The following is a 21,479-nucleotide window of genomic DNA, read 5'->3' as shown; positions in this document are numbered from 1 at the left end:
ATATATATATATATATATATATATAGTGGAGCTGTACGCGTGGACCATATGGTCATGGACTCATGGGCCATGCCCAGTGCGGTGGGCGATGAACAAAAGCACACACAATCAGAAGATAAATAAATTGAAAGTCTTAAACCCTAATCTCCTATAAACCAGCAACTTTGTCTAGCAATCCTTGTCGGAGGAGCAACCTTTTATATTTGAACCCGACCAAGCAGCAACGCCGATTCACAGCTTACGTAGTACGTAGTTGGAGCCATGGTGATGCCGACCAGTTACTTGCCTGAAGATTTGCTCATAGACATTCTCTTGAGGCTACCTGTGAAGCCCCTCGTTCGATTCAGATTGGTAAGCAAATCCTGGTCTGCCTTACTAAAAAGTCGGAATTTTACAACCACCCATTTCAACCGCTCAGCCAATCATGGCTGTCACCTACTTGTTGACAGTCAAGGAGCTGAAAGGCATACGATGATGTTGATATCGGGCAAAGCACTCGATGTGGCGGTCAACATAGAAACTCCTGAAATAGGAGATGAGTTGGTGGGTTCTTGTAATGGTTTAGTCTGTTTATATAATCGCAAGAGGAATATTACTTTATGGAATCCTGCTACTAGAGAACACAAGATTCTGCCTACACTTGGCATCGATCCGGACTCCCCCAACACGTTGAGGTGGAACTGCGTAGGATTTGGTTACCATCTTGAAGATTACAAGGTGGTGAGGATTTTGTATTCCCGGGAAGAACCTCCAAATCGTGCCCAAGTTGAGGTGTACTCGATGAGTACAGGTTCTTGGAGAGTAGTCGATGCCATTGTGCCCTGTTCAATCAGGCCGTATTATATGTGTTCTGTAATCCTGAAAGGAATGCCATATTGGCTGGGCCTTGAACTTTTTAGGGAAAAAACAAGTGTTGAAATTAAGGAGTTTGTGGTATGTTTTGACATAGGGAATGAGGTGTTTTGGCAGGTGCATGTCCCAGATGCTGAAGGTTCTTACCGCAAGGAGCTCGGAGTACTCCATGAATCCCTGGCTATAATCTACTATCCTTGGCGTGAACAAACCAGCAATTTCGTTGAAATTTGGGTGATGAAAGATGATGATTGTTGGATCAAAGTAGAGCGGATTGGACCCTTTTCAAGTATTGGGATCCCGCTGGGGTGTTGGAAAGCTGGGGTGGTCGTATGGCAGAATGGTAACAATGAGTTGTTAGTGTATGACCCTAATATCAAAGCAGTAAACAAACTTTTCATATATGGGGTGGTTTCCAATTTTTTTTCTGCGAGAGTTTCTACTTACATGGAGAGCCTAGTTGCTCTGTGAACGGAGGAAACAAAGATCTGTAACAAAGGCCAAATTTGTTTGATGTGATTGCACACCCTTTTGTTTTCAATCTGATTAATCCTGTAATTGTTGTGTGTTAAATATTAATTAATTAAATTTATATTTTTCTATCAATTTAAGGTTTTAGGATAAATCGTGAGTAATTTGACATTTATATCATTGAGTTCAAGTGATAAGGGATAATGTCTCTTAGTTTAAATATTATTTGTTATTTGATGTAATCTTATGTCTAGCTGTAATTGAGAAATAGTAGAGAATCTTGTTGTAAAGGATTATTATATATATCAATGCATACCCATGGAGAAGGGTACGAAAGCAATTACATGAGAAATAGTAGGGAATCTTGTTGTAAAGGATTATTATACATATCAATGCATACCCATGAGAAATAGTAGGGAATCTTCTATGCACTCTTTTAAACCCTAATCACCTCTAAAACCAGCAATGAAACTAGGAGCAACGTACGCCGATTCACAGCTTACGTAGTAGACGTCGTCGCAGCTAGCCATGGTGAAGCGGACCTGCATTTACTTGCCCGAAGATTTTCACAGAGACATTATGTTGAGGCTGCCGATGAATTCCCTCGTTTGATTCAGATTGGTATGCAAATCCTGGTCTACTTTACTAAAAAGTTGTGATTTTACGACCACCCATCTCAACCGCTCTCCCAATCACTGCTGTCACCTACTTGTTGACGCCAATCACGGCTGTCACATTGACCTACTTGAAGGAGATAAAAGCCATTCGCTGAGCTTTATATCAGGCAATGCACTCGATGTGGCGGTCAAGATTGAAACTCCAGAAAAAGGAATGGTGATGGGTTCTTGTAATGGTTTAATCTGTTTATATAATGGCAAAAGGAATATTACGTTATGGAATCCTGCTACTAGAGAACACAAAATTCTGCCTACACTTGGCATCGACCCCGGCTCCCTGAACACGTTGAGGTTCTACAGCGTAGGATTTGGTTACCATCTTAATGATTACAAGGTGGTGAGAATTTTGTATTCGTGCAATGAACCTCGAGATCATCGTATTCGTGCCCAAGTTGAGGTGTACTCGACGAGTACGGGTTGTTGGAGAGTATTCGATGCCATTGTGCCCTGTTCTATCCTCGACCATAACTGTTCGGTAATCTTGAAAGGAGTGCCATATTGGATGGGTCAGGACTACAATAGTATTCGTTATAGAGAAAGTGTGGTATATTTTGACTTGGGCAAGGAGGTGTTTCAGCAGGTGCACACGCCGGACGGTTCTTATTGTAATTACGGGAAGAAGCTCGGGGTATTGAATGAATCCCTGGCTATAATCTGCTATCATTGCAGTGGACAAGTGAGTAATTTCGTTGACATTTGGGTGATGGGATCCGGCTTACATTTGGGTGATGATGAAAGATGATGATGGGGTTGATCACGAGCGTTGGATCAAAGTGCGGAGGATTGGACCCTTTCCAAGTTTTGGGGTGCTGCTGGGGTGTTGGAGAGATGGCGTGGTCATAGGGCTGAATAATCACGAAGAGTTGTTGGTGTATGATCTTATATAGGGAGATTGTACAAAATGTGCAACCAATCAGAAGGTGACATTTAAGCTAAATTTATCAAACTTAAATCTTTTAAAAAAAGCCTAACTACACCAAATTATAAATAAAAATTAATTGTTTTTTTTTTTTTTTTAGAAAAAAAAAAAAACAAAACAAAATTGAAGGGGTGGCTGGCTAGCCACCCCTCCCCCACTTGGGGTGGCCGGCCGCCACCCCTAGGCCATGGGGGTGGCCGCACGGCCACTCCCATGGCCTGGGGTGGCTCGCCGGCTAGGGGTGGGCACGGGTCAGGGCAGGGCAGGTACCGCCATTTTTCTCACCCGCCCCGCATAGTGCGGGTTCTGCAAATTTCAACCCGCCACCCAAGCATAAGGAAGAAAATCCGCGCTGGTTCGGGTGTTGCGGGGCGGGGTAGATCGGGGCGGGTTTTGCAGGTTGTGCAGGTTGGGTTCTCCCTTCCTCAGATCCTCTCCTTTCTTTCCTTTGCCGGCTTGTCTTCTTTCTTTCTCTCTTTTTCGTTTCATCTCTTCTGCAGGTTTCTTCTCCTCCTAAACCAACACAAGTTACACAACCTACATCAGAACCCTTGAATCAAACCTAAACCAAAGAACTTGGAATTAAATCTGGACGAGGGAGAAAAAAATTTGAAATCTGGACCAAAAACTTGAGATCTCTTGAGAGAGAGAAAAAAACCTGGATCGTGGTCTAGAGGTGGGAGTGGCGCAATAGCCCGTGGCCGGAGGATGTCGAGCAACGGCGTAGACGAAGAGAGAAGCAGATGAGAGATGGAGAGAGAGCAAGAGAGAAGATAGAAGCGTGAGAGACGAGAAAGTGAGAAACGGCGCTAGAAAAATATGTTAGGGTTAGGGTTTTTTATGTTTTATACCTATGTGGGGTTGGGCAGGGGCTGGGCGGGTATCCGCAAGGAAAAAATTTCAAAACCCGCGACCCGCGGGTTGGAAAAAATCCACCTGTACCCGCAAAAATACACTCACAATCCGCGCGCGCGGGGTGGGTTTGTGGGTTGGGCGGGTTTTTGCCCAGCTCTATTGCCGGCCACCCCATAGGCCACCGCCACCCCAGATCCGGATCTGGGGTGGCTAGCCACCACCCCCAGCCCATGGGGGTGGCTCACCGGCCACCCCTAGGCTTAGGGGTGGCGGCTAGCCACCCCAGATCCGGATCTGGGGTGGCTGGCCGTCACGCCCAACCCATGGGGGTCGCCCCGCAGCCACTCCCATGGCCTGGGGGTGGCTCGCCGGCCACCCCATAGGCCATGGGAGTGGCCGGTGAGCCACCCCCATGGGCTGGGGGTGGCTGGCGAGCCACCCCCATGGGCTGGGGGTGGCTGGCGAGCCACCCCAGGCCATGGGAGTGGCTGCGCGGCCACCCCCATGGCCTAGGGGTGGTGGCCGGCCACCCAATGTGAGGGAGGGGTGGCCAACCAGCCACCCCTTCAATTATGTTTTTTTTTTAAAAAAAATTTTTTAGAGTATAATCTGGTGTGATTGAGTTTTTGTTTGAAGTATAAGTTTAATGAAACTGGCTGATGTGTCAGCTTTTTATTGGTGGCACAAAATGTGACTTTTGTACAACCTCCCTATATAAGTTATTCTCATGATCCTAATATCAAAGCAGTAAACAAACTTTCAACTTATGGCCTAGTGCTTCCCACGCTTTTTTCTACCTGGGTTTTTACATACATGGAGAGTCTAGTCCCTCTGTGAGGAAATAAAGATATGTAACAGAGCCAGAATTTGGTCTTTTATGTTCAATCTCATCATCTTATCTTATTTATCAAACCTTAATTTCTCTATAAATATTATTATTGTAATACGGTATAATATATTTCAATAGCCCTCATCCGTAAATATTTGAATTCAAATAGAATTTGATCACTTTAAATATATTCTTATCTTATAGATAAATGTAAAGTTTTTATCTGTCTCGATCTTTATCTCTTTGCTTCTGCTCTTTTTTCAATATTTTTTCGTATAAAGTTTCATGCACTTATAAACCCACGAAATAATTTTGACTCAGCTTCTAATTTTGAAAGTTTAATAATTAAGTGACTCAGCTTCTTTAATTGATATGATTGAGATATGCTACTAGCAAAAGCAAATTAATGAAGTACATACATATATACCATGTCATTGATTTATTGGCTCGTTTGGCAATATTTTTTTTAAGAATAGTTTATATATATATTTGATCAAAGTAAAAATATTAATACAAATAACTCAAAGCACAAAATATTTATAAACTACATCATAATTAAAAAGAAAAAAAAATAGAAAAAAAAAATCAACTAAAAACGTTTGAGAGAAGCAAACTAATCCAATTAAACGAAGAATCATCAATATGATGTTTGGAGCACAAAAAATATTTTCTTTATTTTCTTTTTGTGTAAAGTCATGATCAGAATAAAGCCATGCAAAATATTTTCTTTACTTTATTTTCTTATGCCTAGTATTAATTTATTGAGATATGCTATAGTGCAAAAAAAAAAAAAAAAAGACAATTTTTAGCTCATAAAAGTCCTAAGTGGCAAGAGGTCATAGGCCCATCAGTGGATGTTACCACAACAATTACGAATAGAGCCTATAACCTCTTGCCATGAAAAGGAATCCTCTCCATTTCAAATGAAATGGAGAGGAGCCATTTAGGCTAAATGATGGGACATGGTTGTCAAAAATATCTACATCTTTTAAAAAAATAACAATCATATCCTACCATTTAGCCTAAATGGCTCTTCTCCATTTCATTTGAAATGTGAAATGAAGAGGATCTCTTTCTCTTGCCACCTAAGATTTTTATGGGCTAAAAATGATATTTTTATTACACCTTAATATTTCTCTAATTTAATAGTCCTAGTCTTCATATTTTGAAATCATTGCATGATTTTTTTATTGTTGATAATTTTGAATATATATATCATTTTTAAAGCTCAATGAAATCTTTGTTGTTCTCCATAACATTAGGTAACTACAATAATATGTTTCATACAATTTAAATATTTTATTAATTTCTTAATTAAAGATGTATCTAATCTGCCTATAATAATAATAATAATAATAATAATAATAAAAAAGTGATTTATTCACAAGCTTCTAGCCTCCTATGAGAAAAGTTACCTTGTGCTCTTGCCCCTCTTGGCTCTTGGTGCGTGTCGTCTCAGTGGTTTTAATGGTTTGGTCTCCTTGTACTCTATATAGCTCTTTAAATGACATGACATTATACATATATATATATATATATAAGCACGATCATAAGATGATCATTTTCCGTAGGTTGATCACTTTACCAAAAAAATTTATCAAGTGTAGCGTCGTTAGTTCTTTAACAACATAAATTGGAGAAGAAGGTAACAAGCAAAAGCTACAATTCATTGATTTGTAAAAGTTAGTGTAATTAATGAAATATACATACTTCACCAGAATAATTAATCCCAACTAAATTGTCTTTAATTTCTAAATGTTATTTTTTTTAATAAAAAAATAATTTTAATTTCTTTTCTTTCGACTATATTTCGGGATTTATCTTCACCATATGATCATGGTGATCGAAGAAAATAATAATGAAATAAAAATAAAGACAAAAAATTTTACGTGGTTCGGTCTATAACTTAGATCTATAAAATAAAGTCTTAAAGTCTACATTATTGCTCTTATTCACTTGATGAGTTTACAATACAAAGTCTCTATTTATTTATAGAGCTTACACATGAAATATAATCTTAATTAAATCTCTTAATTTAGAGTAATTCAATATTATAAAATTACTGAAGTTAACTAATCTAATTTTCACAAAGATAATACAATTCACCTCAAATTCCTAATTTTAATTTTAAGGTAATTCAAATATGGTGCAACACCCCTTGCTCAGAAAAGGGGCTCTTGGCCCAGAGCCTTTTCCACTTGAATAATGCATCCCATCCAATCCACCGGCACAGAAACAGAGAAACAAGGGAGGGCCCAAAAGATTAAAGAAACAGACTAAACTATAGGCGTTGAACACACGCACACACAATCAGAAGATAAATATATTTGTTAATCGTGTGTCTTAAACCCTAATCTCCTCTTAAACCACCAACTTTGTCAATCAGATCCCGTTGGAGAAGCAACATATATAGTTGAACCCGACCGAGCAGTAGTAGCAGTAAGCTGTTGCAAAGCCGATTCAGAGCTTATGCCGACCAGTTACTTGCCGGAAGATGTGCTCAGAGACATTCTCTTCAGGCTTCCGGTCAAGCCGCTTGTTCGATTCAGGTTAGTGTGCAAATCCTGGTCTGCATTACTGAAAAGTCGTGATTTTACGACCACCCATCTCAGCCGCTCTGCCAATCATGCTTGTGATCATCTTCTTGTTCACAGCCACGGAGCTGAAAACCACACCATGTCCTTGCTATCGAGCGAAGCAATCGATGCGGCGGCGGTCAAGATAGAAACTCCTTTAAAGGAAAAAGTTAGATTAATAATGGTGGGTTCTTGTGATGGGTTAGTCTGTTTATATAAATCCTTGTTGATTCTTTTATGGAATCCTGCTATTAGAGAACACAAAATTCTGCCTACACCTCGCATCCACCCCACGTTTCCCAGCACGTTGAGTTGGGTCTCCATTGGATTTGGTTACAATCTTAATGATTATAAATTCGTAAGGATTGTGTATTGTAAAGCCCAGGATAACCGTTTACTTCCTGCCCAAGTTGAGGTGTATTCGACGAGTACAGGCTCTTGGAGATTGATCGATGCCATTGTTCCCTCTGTAATCGAGCAATGTAAGTGTTCGGTAATCGTGAAAGGAGTGCCGTATTGGCTTGGTTTTGGGTCGTTTTGGCCGCAAACAAGGTTTGGTCCAGAGGATCCGATTCGTGAAGAGTTTGTGGTATGTTTTGACATGGGGAAGGAGGTGTTTCGGCAGGTGCATGTGCCATATTGTGAAGGTTCTTACAACAAGTACAGCAAGAAGCTCGGGGTATTGAGGGAATCCCTGGCTGTAATCTACTATCCATGGCCTGAACATGTCAGCACTTTCATTGACTTTTGGGTGATGAAAGATGACGAATGTTGGAGCAAAGTGCAGAGGATTGGACCATTTTCAAGTGTTGGGATCCCGCTGGGGTGTTGGAAAGATGGGGTGGTGGTTTGGCAGAATGGTAACGAGGAGTTAGTGTATGACACAAATACCAAACAAGTAAAGAAACTTTCAAGTCATCCCAAGTTGATTTCGACCTACGTTTCTACCTACATGGAGAGCCTTGTTCCTGTAAACGCACTGTAATTAAATTTGTTTGATGTTCAATCTGATCAATCCTGTAATTGTTGCGTAGGTTGTTGGTCTCTGCCTTTGCGTATTTTCTCTTGTATTCGTCTACCAATAACAATCAATGCAATAAAGAATTGATGGCAACCTTTTTATATTCAATTGATTGCAGCTTGATTGGCCAGTACATCTTTTTGCTGATAAAGAATTTTTGTGTTGCCACTCAACATCGTCTTGGGTCACCGGAGCTGCTCTTTGAATCGTCGATCGATTTTGTTGGTTGCAAGAGGCGCATGAGAGTTCAATTGTGGCAAAGGACCAAATAAACTTTCAAGTGCATGGATGGACTCAACTTCTTTAATTGATTGAGATGTACATACAAACCATGTCATTGAGTTGTTTTGCTTTCTGCTGCTGGTAAGCCAGAGAATATATTCGTCGAAGTAGCCCATCAAAATCCAAAAGCAAACCGATTAAAGTAAACGTAGATCCTGATGATGAGACTTTACTGCAGCTTTTCAAGCTTTTGGAAGCAGAGTTTGCTGTTGGCATATGCTTTAACAGGAACAACAATATTATTTTTTGAGGCGAGATCCAATGCAATATTTTATTTTATTTTTATTTTAATTTTTGACATGTCCACAAATAAAAGTCGAATGCGTAAGATTGAACTCCAGTTGGGACATGTAATATCTCATCTATGACTTTTTATTTTTAACTTTTGAATGTTCATTTCAAAGGAATGGCTAAGATTATGCTATATCTCAACTAAGAAAAACTTCAGAGTACGTTTGAAAAGTTTGAAAATTGATTGGGCCGGGTCACATTTGAAAAATGAGTTCTACAAGGGGTCAACAACAAAAACGTTGTTTGGTAAAATTTCAAAAGCGGAGTTTTGAAAAAGGAAAAAAAGAAATTAGGAGATATTTTTACAAAATAATAATTTAAAAAAAAAAAAAAAAAAATTGTGTGAAAAAATTGTGGCTATTCTAGTGGCAACTAAATCACTCAGGCGGCCATTGCAGGACGCTAGATATGACTAGCAGGCAGAAATGATAATATTATTTTACGAACAACCATCTCAACCGCTATGCCAATCACGGCTGTCACCTACTTGTTTACAGGTGCACACGGCGCCAGACTCAGAAGGTTCTTACAAGAAGCTCAGGGTATTGAATGAATCCCTGGCTATAATCTGCAATCATTGGAGTGAACAAGTGAGTAATTTCGTTGACATTTGGGTGATGATGAAAGATGATGATGGGGTTGATCACGAGCGTTGGATCAAAGTGAAGAGGATTAATGGACCCTATCCAAGTTTTGGGATGCCGCTGGGGTGTTGGGGAGATGGCGTGCTCGTATGGCAGAATGATAACTATGAGTTGTTGGTTCAAACGTGTACTTCGTTAATTAAGATTGATTACTATAAAGACCTATCACTCAGTTGAGTAAGGGCAAAACAATGTTTTCAATCACTTTATATTCTATATTATAGTTTTTATCAATCTCTTTCTATATTATAGTAAGGGCGGGCAAAACAATTCCGCTCTCTTTTCACTGATTTATATATTTCTACACCGATAAGATAGGTAAAAAATTTAAGTGTTGCCATCCAATCCTTCAAGTACACGAAATAATTAATTGACAGAAACATGTTAGTAATATCCACCTAAGATCATAAGAACACTAAAAGAGCATTTAGCATTTCCCTAAGTATGAAACACGCTCATAATTAATCAGAATAATTAATCCCAACGTTTTTAAAATGAAAAATAATTTTTATTTCTTTTATTGGACTATATTTTGGATTTATCTGGACAATAGGGCCATGGCCCAAGCCCAGTATACGGGCTCTTGACCCAAAGCTTTTTCAACTTGAATCAGTGAATGCATCCCATCCAAATTCAATCCACATTACAGAAGGACAGAGTCTCAGAAACAAAGACGCCGACTAAACACGCGCACACACAACCAGAACATAAATACGTGTAAATTGAGAGTCTTAAACCTTAATCTCCTTTAAACCTGCGACTTTGTCTAGCATTATCAACCCCTGTTGGAGGAGCAACGATATTTATATTTGAACCAGACCAAGCAGCAACGCCGATTCACAGCTAGTAGTTGGAGTCATAGTGATGCCGACCGGTTACTTGCCCGAGGATTTGCTCAGAGACATTCTCGTGAGGCTACCGGTGAAGTCCCTCGTTCGTTTGAGGTTGGTATGCATATCCTGGTCCGCCTTACTAAAAAGTGGTGATTTTACGACCATCCACCTCAACCGCTCTGCCAATCACGGCTGTCACCTACTTGTTTACAGGCGACGAGATAAAAGCCATTCGCTGCGCTTGATATCGGTCAAAGCACTCGATGTGGCGGTCAAGATAGAAACTCCAGAAAAAGGAATGGTGGTGGGTTCTTGTAATGGTTTAGTCTGTTTATATAATGGCAGGAGGAATATTACGTTATGGAATCCTGCTACCTGAGAACACAAGATTCTGCCTACACTTGGCATCGACCCCTACTCCACGAGCACGTTGAGGTTCGACAAAGTAGGATTTGGTTACCATCGTAATGATTACAAGGTGGTGAGAATTTTGTATTCGTGCGATGAACCTTCAGATCATCGTCCCCAAGTTGAGGTGTACTCGACGAGTACGGGTTGTTGGAGAGTATTCGGTGCCATTGTGCCCTGGTTTATAAGCATTGAGCTTAACTGTTCGGTAATCTTGAAAGGAGTGCCATATTGGATTGGTGGTCAGGAGACTCGGGACTGCAATAATATTCTTTATAAGGAAAGTGTCGTATATTTTGACAAGGACAAGGAGGTTTTTCGGCATGTGCAGACGCCGTCAGACGCGGAAGGTTCTCATTGTAAGCTCGGGGTATTGGATGAATCTCTGGCTATAATCTGCAATCATTGGAGTGAACAAGTCATTGACATTTGGGTGATGATGAAAGATGATGATGGGGTTGACGAGCGTTGGATCAAAGTGCAGAAGATTGGAGCCTTTCCAAGTTTTGGGGCTCTGCTGGGGTGTTGGAGAGATGGCGTGGTCGTATGGCTGAATAATAACGATGAGTTGTTGGTGTATGATCCTAATATCAAAGCAGTAAACAAGCTTTCAACTTGTGGCGTGGTGGACGTTCCCTTGCATTTTTGTACCTGTGTTTTTACTTACATGGAGAGCCTAGTTACTCTGTGAACGTACGGAGGAAATAAAGATATGTAACAGAGCCCAAATTTGTTTGATGTTCTTGCAGACCCTTTTATGTTCAATCTTATCATCTTATCTTATTTAACAAACATTAATTTCTCTATAAATATTATTATTGTAATTCGATGGGTATAATATATTTCAATAGTCCTCATCTGTAAGGACCAGGATCTCGGGAATTCGAGGGCCTCGAATTATGCATCTGGACTGTTGGATATATGTTGATCCAAAGGTCCAGAACAATCTACTAAAAACATAATAATAAAATATTACTTTTATTTAAAAAATAAAAAAAATTAATAAAATTAACAAAAAAAATTAATAAAAAACTTTTAAAAAATTTTAAAGTTTTTTTGTGGTGCCGGCCACCACTGTTAGAGGATAGAGGTGGCTTCAGTTGGTCTATGGTTGCCAAAGCCACCCCTTGTCCCTTGGGCCACCCCCAAGGGCTTCAAAAAAAAGAAAAATTAGTAGGCCCTTGGCCCTTGTGGGTGGCTGAACCACTCCCAAAGGGAACGATCCGCCCCCAACTAAGGGCCATGGGGTTGGCTTCGGCCACCCCCAACTAGCCCTTAGGAGTCGTTCAGCCACCCACAAGGGCCTAGGGCCAACACTTTTTTTTTTAAGCCCTTGGGGGGTGGCTGAACCACCCCCAAGAGCCACCCCAGACCGGTGGTCTAGGGTGGCCAAAGCCTCCCCTAGCATTTAAAAGTGGTGGCCGGCCACCACAAAAAAACTTTACACTTTTTTTAAAAGTTTAATATTAATTTTATTTTGATTTTTTTTTTTTAAATAAAAGTAATATTTTTTTATTATTTTTTTAGTAAATTGTTTTGGACCGTTGGATGTAATCCAACGGTCCAGATGCATAATTCATGGCCCTCACATTCCCTAAGGAATTTGGGGGGATCTCCGTCCTGTCTATAAACATTTGAATTCAAATAGAATTTGATCACTTTAAATATATTCTTATCTTATAGATAAATGTAAAGTTAAGATTGATTACTAAAATCTTTGTTATTCTCCATAACATTAGGTAACTACAATAATATATTTCATAAAATTTAAATATTTCATTTCTTAATTGAAGATGTATCTAATCTGCTTATATTAATAATAATAACAATAATAATAATAAAGTGATTTATTCACAAGCTTCAATTCTACTTCTAGCCTCCTATGAGAAAAGTTACCTGGTGCTCTAGTTTGCCTCTTGCCTCTTGGTGCATGTCGTCTCAGTGGTTTTAATGGTTTGGTCTCTTTGTACGCGCGCTATAGAGCTCTTTAAATGACATGACATTATATAATTCATTGATTTTGTAGGGATGAGTAAATTGGGATAACTATAATTTTGCCTCAAATAATATTGAGAGAGAAAAAAAAAAGGGTTAGTGCAATGAAATATGCATACTTAACCAGAATAATTAATCCCAACTAAATTGTCTTTCTAAATGTGATTTTGTTTAATAAAAAAATAATTTTAATTTCTTTTCTTTCGACTATATTTTGAGATTTGTCTCGTGAAGAAAATAATAATGAAATAAAAATAAAAATAAAAATAAAGACAAACGATTTTACATGGTTCGGTCTATAATTTAAATCCACAAAATAAAGTCCTAAAGACTACATTGTTGCACTTAGGGCTTTTTTGGGATTGTGTTTAGAGGATCTGCTTTTAATATTCAAAAAGTCCGTTTGAAGAAAAAAAAATATTTGTTTGCTAAAAAAATTAAAAGCGCACTAAGGGTCCAAAAAGTTTAAAAATAGCCAAAAAGTACTTTTTGCAAGAATTTTAAAATAAAACTTTTTCCTAAAAGTTCTTTTCGACTTAAAAGCTCTATTTTTTAAACACAATTTTAAACAGGCTCTTATTCACTTAATGAATTTACAATACAAAAGTCTATTTATTTATAAAGCTTACACATGAAATATAATCTTAATCAAATCCATTAATTTAGAGTAATTCAATCTTATCAAATTACTAAAGTTAACTAATCTAATTTTCACAAAGAAAATACAATTCACATCAAATTCCTAATTTTAATTTTAAGGTAATTCAAATATAGTGCAACACCACATGCTCAGAAAAGGGGCTCTTGACCCATAGCCTTTTCCACTTGAATCATCCCATCCAATCCACCATTAAAGAAAAAGAGAAACAGAGAGGGCCCAAAAGATTAAAGAAACCGACTAAACTATAGGCGTTGAACACACGCACACACAATCAGAAGACAAATATAATTGTTAATCGAGTGTCTTAAACCCTAATCTCCTCTTAAACCACCGACTTTGTCTACCAGACCCTGTTGGAGAAGCAACATATATACTTGAACCCGACCGAGCAGTAGTAGCAGTAAGCTGTTGCAAAGCCGATCCAGAGCTTATGCCGACCAGTTACTTGCCGGAAGATGTGCTCAGAGACATTCTCCTCAGGCTTCCGGTCAAGCCGCTTGTTCGATTTAGGTTAGTGTGCAAATCCTGGTCTGTATTACTGAAAAGTCGTGATTTTACGACCACCCATCTCAGCTGCTCAGCCAATCATGGCTGTAATCATCTTCTTGTTAACAGCCATGGAGCTGAAAACCACACCATGTCGTTGCTATCGAGCGAGGCAATCGATGTGGCGGCGGTCAAGTTAGAAACTCCTTTAAAGGGAAAAGTTAGATTAATAATGGCGGGTTCTTGTGATGGGTTAATCTGTTTATATAAATCCTTGTTGATTCTCTTATGGAATCCTGCTATTAGAGAACACAAAATTCTGCCTACACCTCGCATCCACCCCACGTTCCCCAACACGTTGAGTTGGGTCTCCATAGGATTTGGTTACAATCTTAATGATTATAAATTGGTGAGGATTGTGTATTGTAAAGCCCAGGATAACCGTCTACTTCCTGCCCAGGTTGAGGTGTATTCGACGAGTGCAGGTTCTTGGAGATTGATCGATGCCATTGTTCCCTCTGTAATCGAGCAATGTAAGTGTTCGGTAATCGTGAAAGGAGTGCCGTATTGGCTTGGTTTTGGGTCGTTTTGGCAGCAAACAAGGTTCGGACCAGAGGATCCGATTCGTGAAGAGTTTGTGGTATGTTTTGACATGGGGAAGGAGGTGTTTCGGCAGGTGCATGTGCCATATTGTGAAGGTTCTTACAACAAGTACAGCAAGAAGCTCGGGGTATTGAGGGAATCCCTGGCTGTAATCTACTATCCTTGGCCTGAACATGTCAGCACTTTCATTGACTTTTGGGTGATGAAGGATGACGAATGTTGGAGCAAAGTGCAGAGGATTGGACCCTTTTCAAGTGTTGGGATCCCACTGGGGTGTTGGAAAGATGGGGTGGTGGTTTGGCAGAATGGTAACGAGGAGTTATTGTATGACACAAGTACCAAACAAGTAAAGAAACTTTCAAGTCATCCCAAGTTGATTTCTACCTACGTTTCTACCTACATGGAGAGCCTTGTTCCTGTGAACGCACTGTAATTAAATTTGTTTGATGTTCAATCTGATCAAATTCTGTAATTGTTGCGTAGGTTGTTGGTCTCTGCCTTTGCGTATTCTCTCTTGTATTCGTCTACCAATAACAATCAATGAAATAAAGAATTGATGGCAACCTTTTTCTATTCAATTGATGGCATCTTGATTTGCCAGTACATCTTTTTGCTGATAAAGAATTTTTGTGTTGCCATTGTATTGAGTCACCGGAGCTGCTCTTTGAATCGTCGATTTTGTTGGTTGCAAGAGGCATGAGAGTTCAATTGTGCCAAGGACCAAATAAACTTTCAAGTGCGTGGATGGACTCAACTTGTGTAATTGGTTGAGATATATATGCATACAAACCATGTGATTGAGTTGTTTTGTTTTCTGCTGGTGGTAAGCCAGAGAATATATTCGTCGAAGGAGCGCCCATCAAAATCCAAAAGCAAACCGATAAAATTAAACGTAGATCCTGATGATGAGACTTTACTGCAGCTTTTCAAGCTTTTTGGAAGCAGAGTTTGCTTTTGGCATTTTTTTTTTTTTTTAAGCAAAAAATGTTAGAGGGGGTGGCCAATTATAGCTATCCTACCGGGCACATAGTAGCACCAACCCCCGGAGCACCGCTCAGGAGGAGCCTAGATGGTGGAAACCACAGGCGCTCCCTAAAGATCGTCCGAGACATACCTTAACACCCGCCCCACCAGGGCATCAATGAGGCTCAAGGTGGTGAACACTAATAGACTAAGGGATTTTCATTGTAGGAGTCGAACCCAGGCCCTAGTTCGTGCCCAACCTCATGGGAATCCCCTTAAGACCATTGAACTACCGTCCTTGGTGATTTGGCGTATGCTTTTACAGGAACAACAATATTATTTTTTGAGGTGAGATCCAATGCAATATCTCTCTTAAGAGTGGAGGAAAATTCGAACTAATAATCTCTGTTTCATAAGGCGTAATCCTCATCTGATTGAACTACCCCTTGGGACATGCAACATCTCATCTATGGCATCCTGTGCATGTAATTTTTTTTGGGTAATGCTCACATACCCCCCTCAAACTATCACCAAATTGACAATGTCCCCCAAACTTTCAATTGTGACAATGTCCCCCTAAACTATCAAAACATTGTCAATGCGCATCTCAAGGCTAACAAAAAGATAAATGCACTGATATATTTCTCAATAAGACAAAAAACACCCCTATAAATTAAAATAATAATAATAATAATAATTTGTTTTAAAAAAACAAAAATTTTAATTAAATTTAAAAAATGATATTTTTTTTAATTTTAATTTTTTAAACGAAAATTAAAATACGAAAATTTTATTTTTTTAAACGTAAATTTTTATTTTTTTACAACGGAATTTTTTATTTAAAAAAAAATTATAAAAAGAATGACTTTTTTTTTTAAATTTTACTAATGGTAGTTTTGTCATTGGGAAAATATTGACAATGTTTTGATCGTTTGAAGGGGCATTGTCTTGAAAGTTTGGAGGCATTGTCAATTATGTAGTAATTTGAGGAAAGTATATGGACTTTCCCCATATATAAATTTAAAAAAAAAAATTTAACGGTCGTTCATTTTTAAAAGAATGGCTAAGATTATGCTATATCAACTAAAAACTTCAGAGTCCGTTTGATAAAGTTTTGAAAAGTATAAAAAAGTGAAAATTGATTTGGCAAGGTCACATTTGAAAAATGAGTTCTACCAGGGGTCCACAACAAAAAAGTTGTTTGGTAAAATTTCGAAGCGGAGTTTTGAAAAAAAAATATATATAGGAAATATTTTTATAAAATAATTTTTTTTAAAAAAAATTGTGTGAAAATATTGAGGCTATTTGTGGTGATCTAGTGGTAGCCAGATCACTCAGACGGCCATTGCTAGACGCTAGATAAAGAACATGTTTCAGTTTTACCATATAAATGACTTCTTTGATAGCCCTATCTATGGCTTCATCTGTCGGGCACCCCTCTTGTGGGACATCTATAAGAAACGATTTCATATTTTTATTTTACAACGCTTGCTCTCATGGTGCTGCCTCCAAGTCCCCTTGTTGCTGTTGTATAAGTCATCCCAAGCAACTCTCTCCTATTCTATATCAATCCCGAAGACCTCTTTTTGCTTGATCAAGGTAGATCATTAAGATTCGATGTGTAACAGTCTTAATAAAATACAATGCCCATTTTCATTTACTGACGGCAAACTATTAAACCTTTAAGGACACAAGGATCTATAGACTAACAATGTTACTCACACTCTTATCCTTATTCAGTGTTATCCCAAGACCATTTTACATATAAGATGAACATTTATGTAATACTCATGTAAAATATAATATATGTTATAGCTCATGGATGATATAATGAATAAACAATGTATTCATATCTAAACATGAATGTCTTCATGGATTTAAAATTCATTGGGGTTATGGGCATAATCCCAACAAACTCCCACTCGCCCTTAATTTCAGTGAGGCATATATTTGATTCTCATAACTTTTGTGTGAGATTCAAAAATCTTCTGTGGCAAGGTTTTAGTGAACGGGTCTTCCAAATTCTTTGCCGATGGAATCTTAGCTACAATTGTATCTCCTCGAGATACTATCTTTCTTATGAGATGATACTTGTGCTCGATGTATTTCCCTCTCCTATGATTCCTTGGTTCTTTAGTTTGTGCAACTGCTTCACCATTGTCGCAAAACAATGTAATGGGAGATTGCTCTATCTTCATGACACCAAGATCCGCTAGGAACTTCTTGAGCCAGATAGCCTCTTTTGTAGCTTCACATGTTGTAACGTATTTGGCTTCCATAGTGGAGTCAGCAATGCAAGATTGTTTAACACTTCTTCAACTAACGACTCCTCCTCCAAGAGTAAAATCATACATTGAGGTAGACTTTCGGGAATCATGATCTGACTGGAAGTTAGAATCTGTGTAACCAATCGCCATCAAATCCTCACATTGGTAGACAAGCTTATAATCCCCCGTTCTCTGAAGATACTTGAGTATATGCTTGATAGCTACCAAGTGCATAAAACCAGGAATTGATTAATATCTGATGACCATGTCTACTGCAAAACATATGTCAGGTCTAGTGCATAGCATAGCATACATGAGACTTCCTACTGTCGAGGCATAAGGAACCCTCCTCATTTCCTCCTCTTCTTGAGGTGTCTTAGGGCACTCCTCTTTTGTAAGAGGTACTCCATGTCTAAAGGGTAAAATCCCTTTCTTGGAGTGAGTCATGCAGAACTTTGCTAGTACCTTGTCAATGTATGCAAATTGGGATAAGCCTATCAGCCTATTTCGGCGATCTCGCATAAGCTTGATCCCTAGGATATAGCTTGCTTCTCCCAAGTCCTTCATATCAAACGGATTTAACAACCAGATTCTTACTGCTGATAACATTCCCACGTCATTGCCAATGATCAGTAGAATGTCATCCACATATAGCACCAAGAATGTCACTATATTGTTACTACACTTTTTGTACACACATGGTTCATCAATGTTTTGGTCAAAACCATATTGTTTGATTGTTTCATCAAACCTGATGTTCCATGACCACACTGTTTTATTAATTTAATTTAAAAATTAAATCTAAAAAAAAATAAAAAAATTCAAGCCACCCCTTCATTTTTTTATTTAATTTATAAATTAAATTAATAAAAAAAATTAATATGCTGACGTGGCAAAACGGTGCGTTTAGTTGGGACTGACGGGAGTTAAATATTTGGAGAAAAATGTAACGGTAGGAGTTAATTTGCCTTTTCAATTGACCCATAGAGTAAAAATTCGAAGAAAAAAAAAGTTCATGAAGTTTTCTGTTTCGGCTAGTTGACTCAGGAATTTATAAGATATATACCTCTTTTTTTTATAAAGCAAAAATATTAGAGGCAGGCTTCCTAATTTAATGGCTTGGTCTATGCTCTCATTGGGCTCCTTTAGTTTGATAACTTATCCTTAAAAACTTATTTATATTTTTTAGTGTAGCATTAGTTCTTTAACAACATAAATTGGGCGAGACGGGGACAACAAAAAGCTGATTTTTATATTGGGGTCAAGCAATAACTTTTTTTTTTTTTAAAGGATTGACAATTTTTTATACAACTAGCAAATCTGAAACAAAATTTCCAGATTAAGGTTTAAAATGTGATAAGATTCGGGTCAAATCAAGCCGATCTGATTAAACAAGATTAATAAACACGTGAATCTTGGGTCAACATGCTTAACCCGAATAATCTGTATAAATTTAAATTACATTTAAAATCTATTTATATTGAACAATCGAAATAAGATGAAATTGGTTGTGTTCAGGTTAACCTAACATGCTATCTATTTATTAAATTAGTTATACGTACGGGTCGTGTCGTTTTATCTGTTTATTTAAAAGGGTTATGTCTGCAAGGATGAGATATTTGATCCATTTAATTAAATTGAATGGATTATGATTGGCTCATATAGTCGTATACCTATGATTCGATACGACGCGACACAAACCGACCTATAAACCCATTTTGCCACCCCTACTTTTTGGCTATAATAAAATTGAGAAAAAAAAAAAAAAAAAAGTGCAAGTATTGAAATACCCATACTTAACCAGAATAATTAATCCCAACTAAATTGTCCATCTAAATGTGAATTTCTATATGTATATATGTTAATTTTAAATTATTATTTTTTCGACTATATATATATTGGGATTTATCTGGGACCTGTGGACCATATGGTAATGGGCCATGCATGCTCAGTCCGGTAGGCCTTTAACACAAGCACACACAATTAGAAGATAAATAAATTGAGATCGAATCTTAATTTCTTAAACCCTATTCTCCTCTAAACCAGCGACTTTGTCTAGCAACCCTTGTTGGAGGAGCAACGATATTTATATTTGAACCCTATTAGAACACTATATTTCTGAATGAATTGATTATTCACCGTTACCATTTCATATGGCTTGTATTGATATTTATAATGTTTACAGAGTATAACAAACTAATCCTAAGATAACTACACAATACAAAAAGGAGATAAGTAGAATACAACTTAAACACTACATTAGAGCTTATCCTTTATCTACACTTTGAATATCTATCTTATCATTAGGATCGCAATGATAAGATAAATTCGACCAAGCAGCAACGCCGATTCACAGCTAGTAGTTGAGTCATGGTGATGCGGACCAGTTACTTGCCCGAAGATTTGCTCAGAGACATTCTCTTGAGGCTACCGGTCAAGCACCTCGTTCGTTTAAGGTTGGTATGCAAATCTTGGTCCACCTTACTAAAAAGTCGTGATTTTACGACCACCCGCCTCAACCGCTCTGCCAATCACGGCGGTCACCTACTTGTTTACCGTAAACGATGTACAAGCCATTCGCTGAGCTTGATATCGGTCAAAGCACTCCATGTGGCGGTCAAGATAGAAACTCCAGAAAAGATAGGAAGTCCAGGAAAAGGAATGGTGGTGGGTTCTTGCGATGGTTTAGTCTGTTTATATAATGGCGGGAGGAATATTACGTTATGGAATCCTGCTACTGGAGAAGACAAGATTCTACCTCCACTTGGCATCAACCCCAAGTCTCGGGCCAACCTCAACAGCGTAGGATTTGGTTACCATCTTAATGATTACAAGGTGGTGAGAATTTTGTATTCGCGCGGTGAACCTCTAGATCGTCCTGCCTCAACCCAAGTTGAGGTGTACTCAACGAGTACAGGTTGTTGGAGAGTATTCGATGCCATTGTGCCCTGTTTTATCAATAATCTTAACTCTTCGGTAATCTTGAAAGGAGTGCCCTATTGGATTGGTCATTCGTACAATACTTTTCGTTATACTTATAGGGAATGTGTCATATATTTTGACATGGGCAAGGAGGTGTTTCAGCAGATGCACACGCCGCCAGACGCGGAAGGTTCTTACAAGAAGCTCGGGGTATGGAATGAATCCCTGGCTTTAATCCGCACTCAATTGGTGGTGAGCGATTGCGTTGACATTTGGGCGATGATGAAAGATGATGATGGGGTTGACGAGCGTTGGATCAAAGTGACGAGGATTAATTCACCCTGTCCAAGTTTTGGGATGCTGCTGGGGTGTTGGGGAGATGGCGTGCTCGTATGGCAGAATGATCATAACTATGAGTTGTTGGTGTATGATCATAATATCAAAGCAGTAAACAAACTTTCACCTGATGCTGGGGTGGATCGCACATGCTCGCATATTTCTACCTGCATTTTTACTTACATGGAGAGCCTCGTTCCTCTGTGAGGATATAAAGATATGTAACAGAGCCCAAATTTGGTCTTTTATGTTCAATCTCATCATCTTATCTTATTTATCAAACCTTAGTTTCTCTATAAATATTGTTATTGTAATACGGTATAATATATTTCAATAATCCTCATCTGTAAATATTTGAATTCAAATAGAATTTGATCACTTTAAATATATTCTTATCTTATATAGAATTAAACTAATTTTGAAAAGTTAATAATTAATTGACTCCACTTCTTTAATTGATACGTTTGAGATATGCTACTGCCTACTAGCATTAGCCAATTAATTAATGAAGTACATACATACTTATTGAGTTATTGGCTCGTTTGGCAATATTTTTTAGAACAGTTTATATATATATATTTGAAAAGG

The 21,479-nt window shown here is 38.3% G+C and overlaps 4 protein-coding genes and 2 pseudogenes across 4 annotated transcripts; all 6 read left to right on the top strand.

Moving 5' to 3' along the window:
* Nucleotides 1-261: 261 nt before the first annotated feature.
* Nucleotides 262-1,323, top strand: LOC132162473 (F-box protein CPR1-like). The gene has a single exon (XM_088514338.1). The coding sequence runs from the start codon at nt 262-264 to the stop codon at nt 1,321-1,323; it is 1,062 nt and encodes a 353-aa protein (XP_088370464.1).
* Nucleotides 1,324-1,851: 528 nt separating this feature from the next.
* LOC148586797 (F-box protein CPR1-like) lies at nt 1,852-4,611 on the top strand (annotated as a pseudogene).
* Nucleotides 4,612-7,032: 2,421 nt separating this feature from the next.
* LOC148586796 (F-box protein CPR1-like) lies at nt 7,033-10,101 on the top strand. The gene is made up of 6 exons (XM_088514337.1): nt 7,033-7,152; nt 7,258-8,160; nt 8,319-8,453; nt 8,573-8,690; nt 9,271-9,544; nt 9,971-10,101. The coding sequence occupies exons 1-6, from the start codon at nt 7,073-7,075 to the stop codon at nt 10,099-10,101; spliced, it is 1,641 nt and encodes a 546-aa protein (XP_088370463.1). The 5' UTR covers nt 7,033-7,072.
* A 177-nt stretch (nt 10,102-10,278) lies between these two features.
* On the top strand, nt 10,279-11,349 carry LOC148586795 (F-box protein CPR1-like; annotated as a pseudogene).
* A 2,392-nt stretch (nt 11,350-13,741) lies between these two features.
* Nucleotides 13,742-14,956, top strand: LOC148586794 (F-box/kelch-repeat protein At3g23880-like). The gene is made up of 2 exons (XM_088515010.1): nt 13,742-13,824; nt 13,930-14,956. The coding sequence occupies exons 1-2, from the start codon at nt 13,745-13,747 to the stop codon at nt 14,834-14,836; spliced, it is 987 nt and encodes a 328-aa protein (XP_088371136.1). The 5' UTR covers nt 13,742-13,744; the 3' UTR covers nt 14,837-14,956.
* A 5,050-nt stretch (nt 14,957-20,006) lies between these two features.
* Nucleotides 20,007-21,098, top strand: LOC148586793 (F-box/kelch-repeat protein At3g17530-like). Its single transcript, XM_088514336.1, has one exon. The coding sequence runs from the start codon at nt 20,010-20,012 to the stop codon at nt 21,096-21,098; it is 1,089 nt and encodes a 362-aa protein (XP_088370462.1). The 5' UTR covers nt 20,007-20,009.
* Nucleotides 21,099-21,479: the final 381 nt, after the last annotated feature.

Source organism: Corylus avellana, chromosome 3, assembly GCF_965113065.1.
Source record: "Corylus avellana chromosome 3, dhCorAvel1.hap1.2, whole genome shotgun sequence".
In the NCBI taxonomy this organism is placed as follows: domain Eukaryota; kingdom Viridiplantae; phylum Streptophyta; class Magnoliopsida; order Fagales; family Betulaceae; genus Corylus; species Corylus avellana.
The sequence above is the reverse complement of the archived record's forward strand: the minus strand, read 5'-3'. Positions and strand labels throughout refer to the sequence as shown.

Bases quoted from the DNA above. Each gene is read 5' to 3' on its own strand.
- LOC148586796 (XM_088514337.1), top strand. From the start codon at position 7,073: ATGCCGACCAGTTACTTGCCGGAAGATGTGCTCAGAGACATTCTCTTC. The intron at 7,153-7,257 runs GTTAGTGTGCAA...TCTTGTTCACAG, and splicing joins AAGCCGCTTGTTCGATTCAG to CCACGGAGCTGAAAACCACA. The intron at 9,545-9,970 runs GTACTTCGTTAA...TCTGGACAATAG, and splicing joins TGAGTTGTTGGTTCAAACGT to GGCCATGGCCCAAGCCCAGT.
- LOC132162473 (XM_088514338.1), top strand. From the start codon at position 262: ATGGTGATGCCGACCAGTTACTTGCCTGAAGATTTGCTCATAGACATT.
- LOC148586794 (XM_088515010.1), top strand. From the start codon at position 13,745: ATGCCGACCAGTTACTTGCCGGAAGATGTGCTCAGAGACATTCTCCTC. The intron at 13,825-13,929 runs GTTAGTGTGCAA...TCTTGTTAACAG, and splicing joins AAGCCGCTTGTTCGATTTAG to CCATGGAGCTGAAAACCACA.
- LOC148586793 (XM_088514336.1), top strand. From the start codon at position 20,010: ATGCGGACCAGTTACTTGCCCGAAGATTTGCTCAGAGACATTCTCTTG.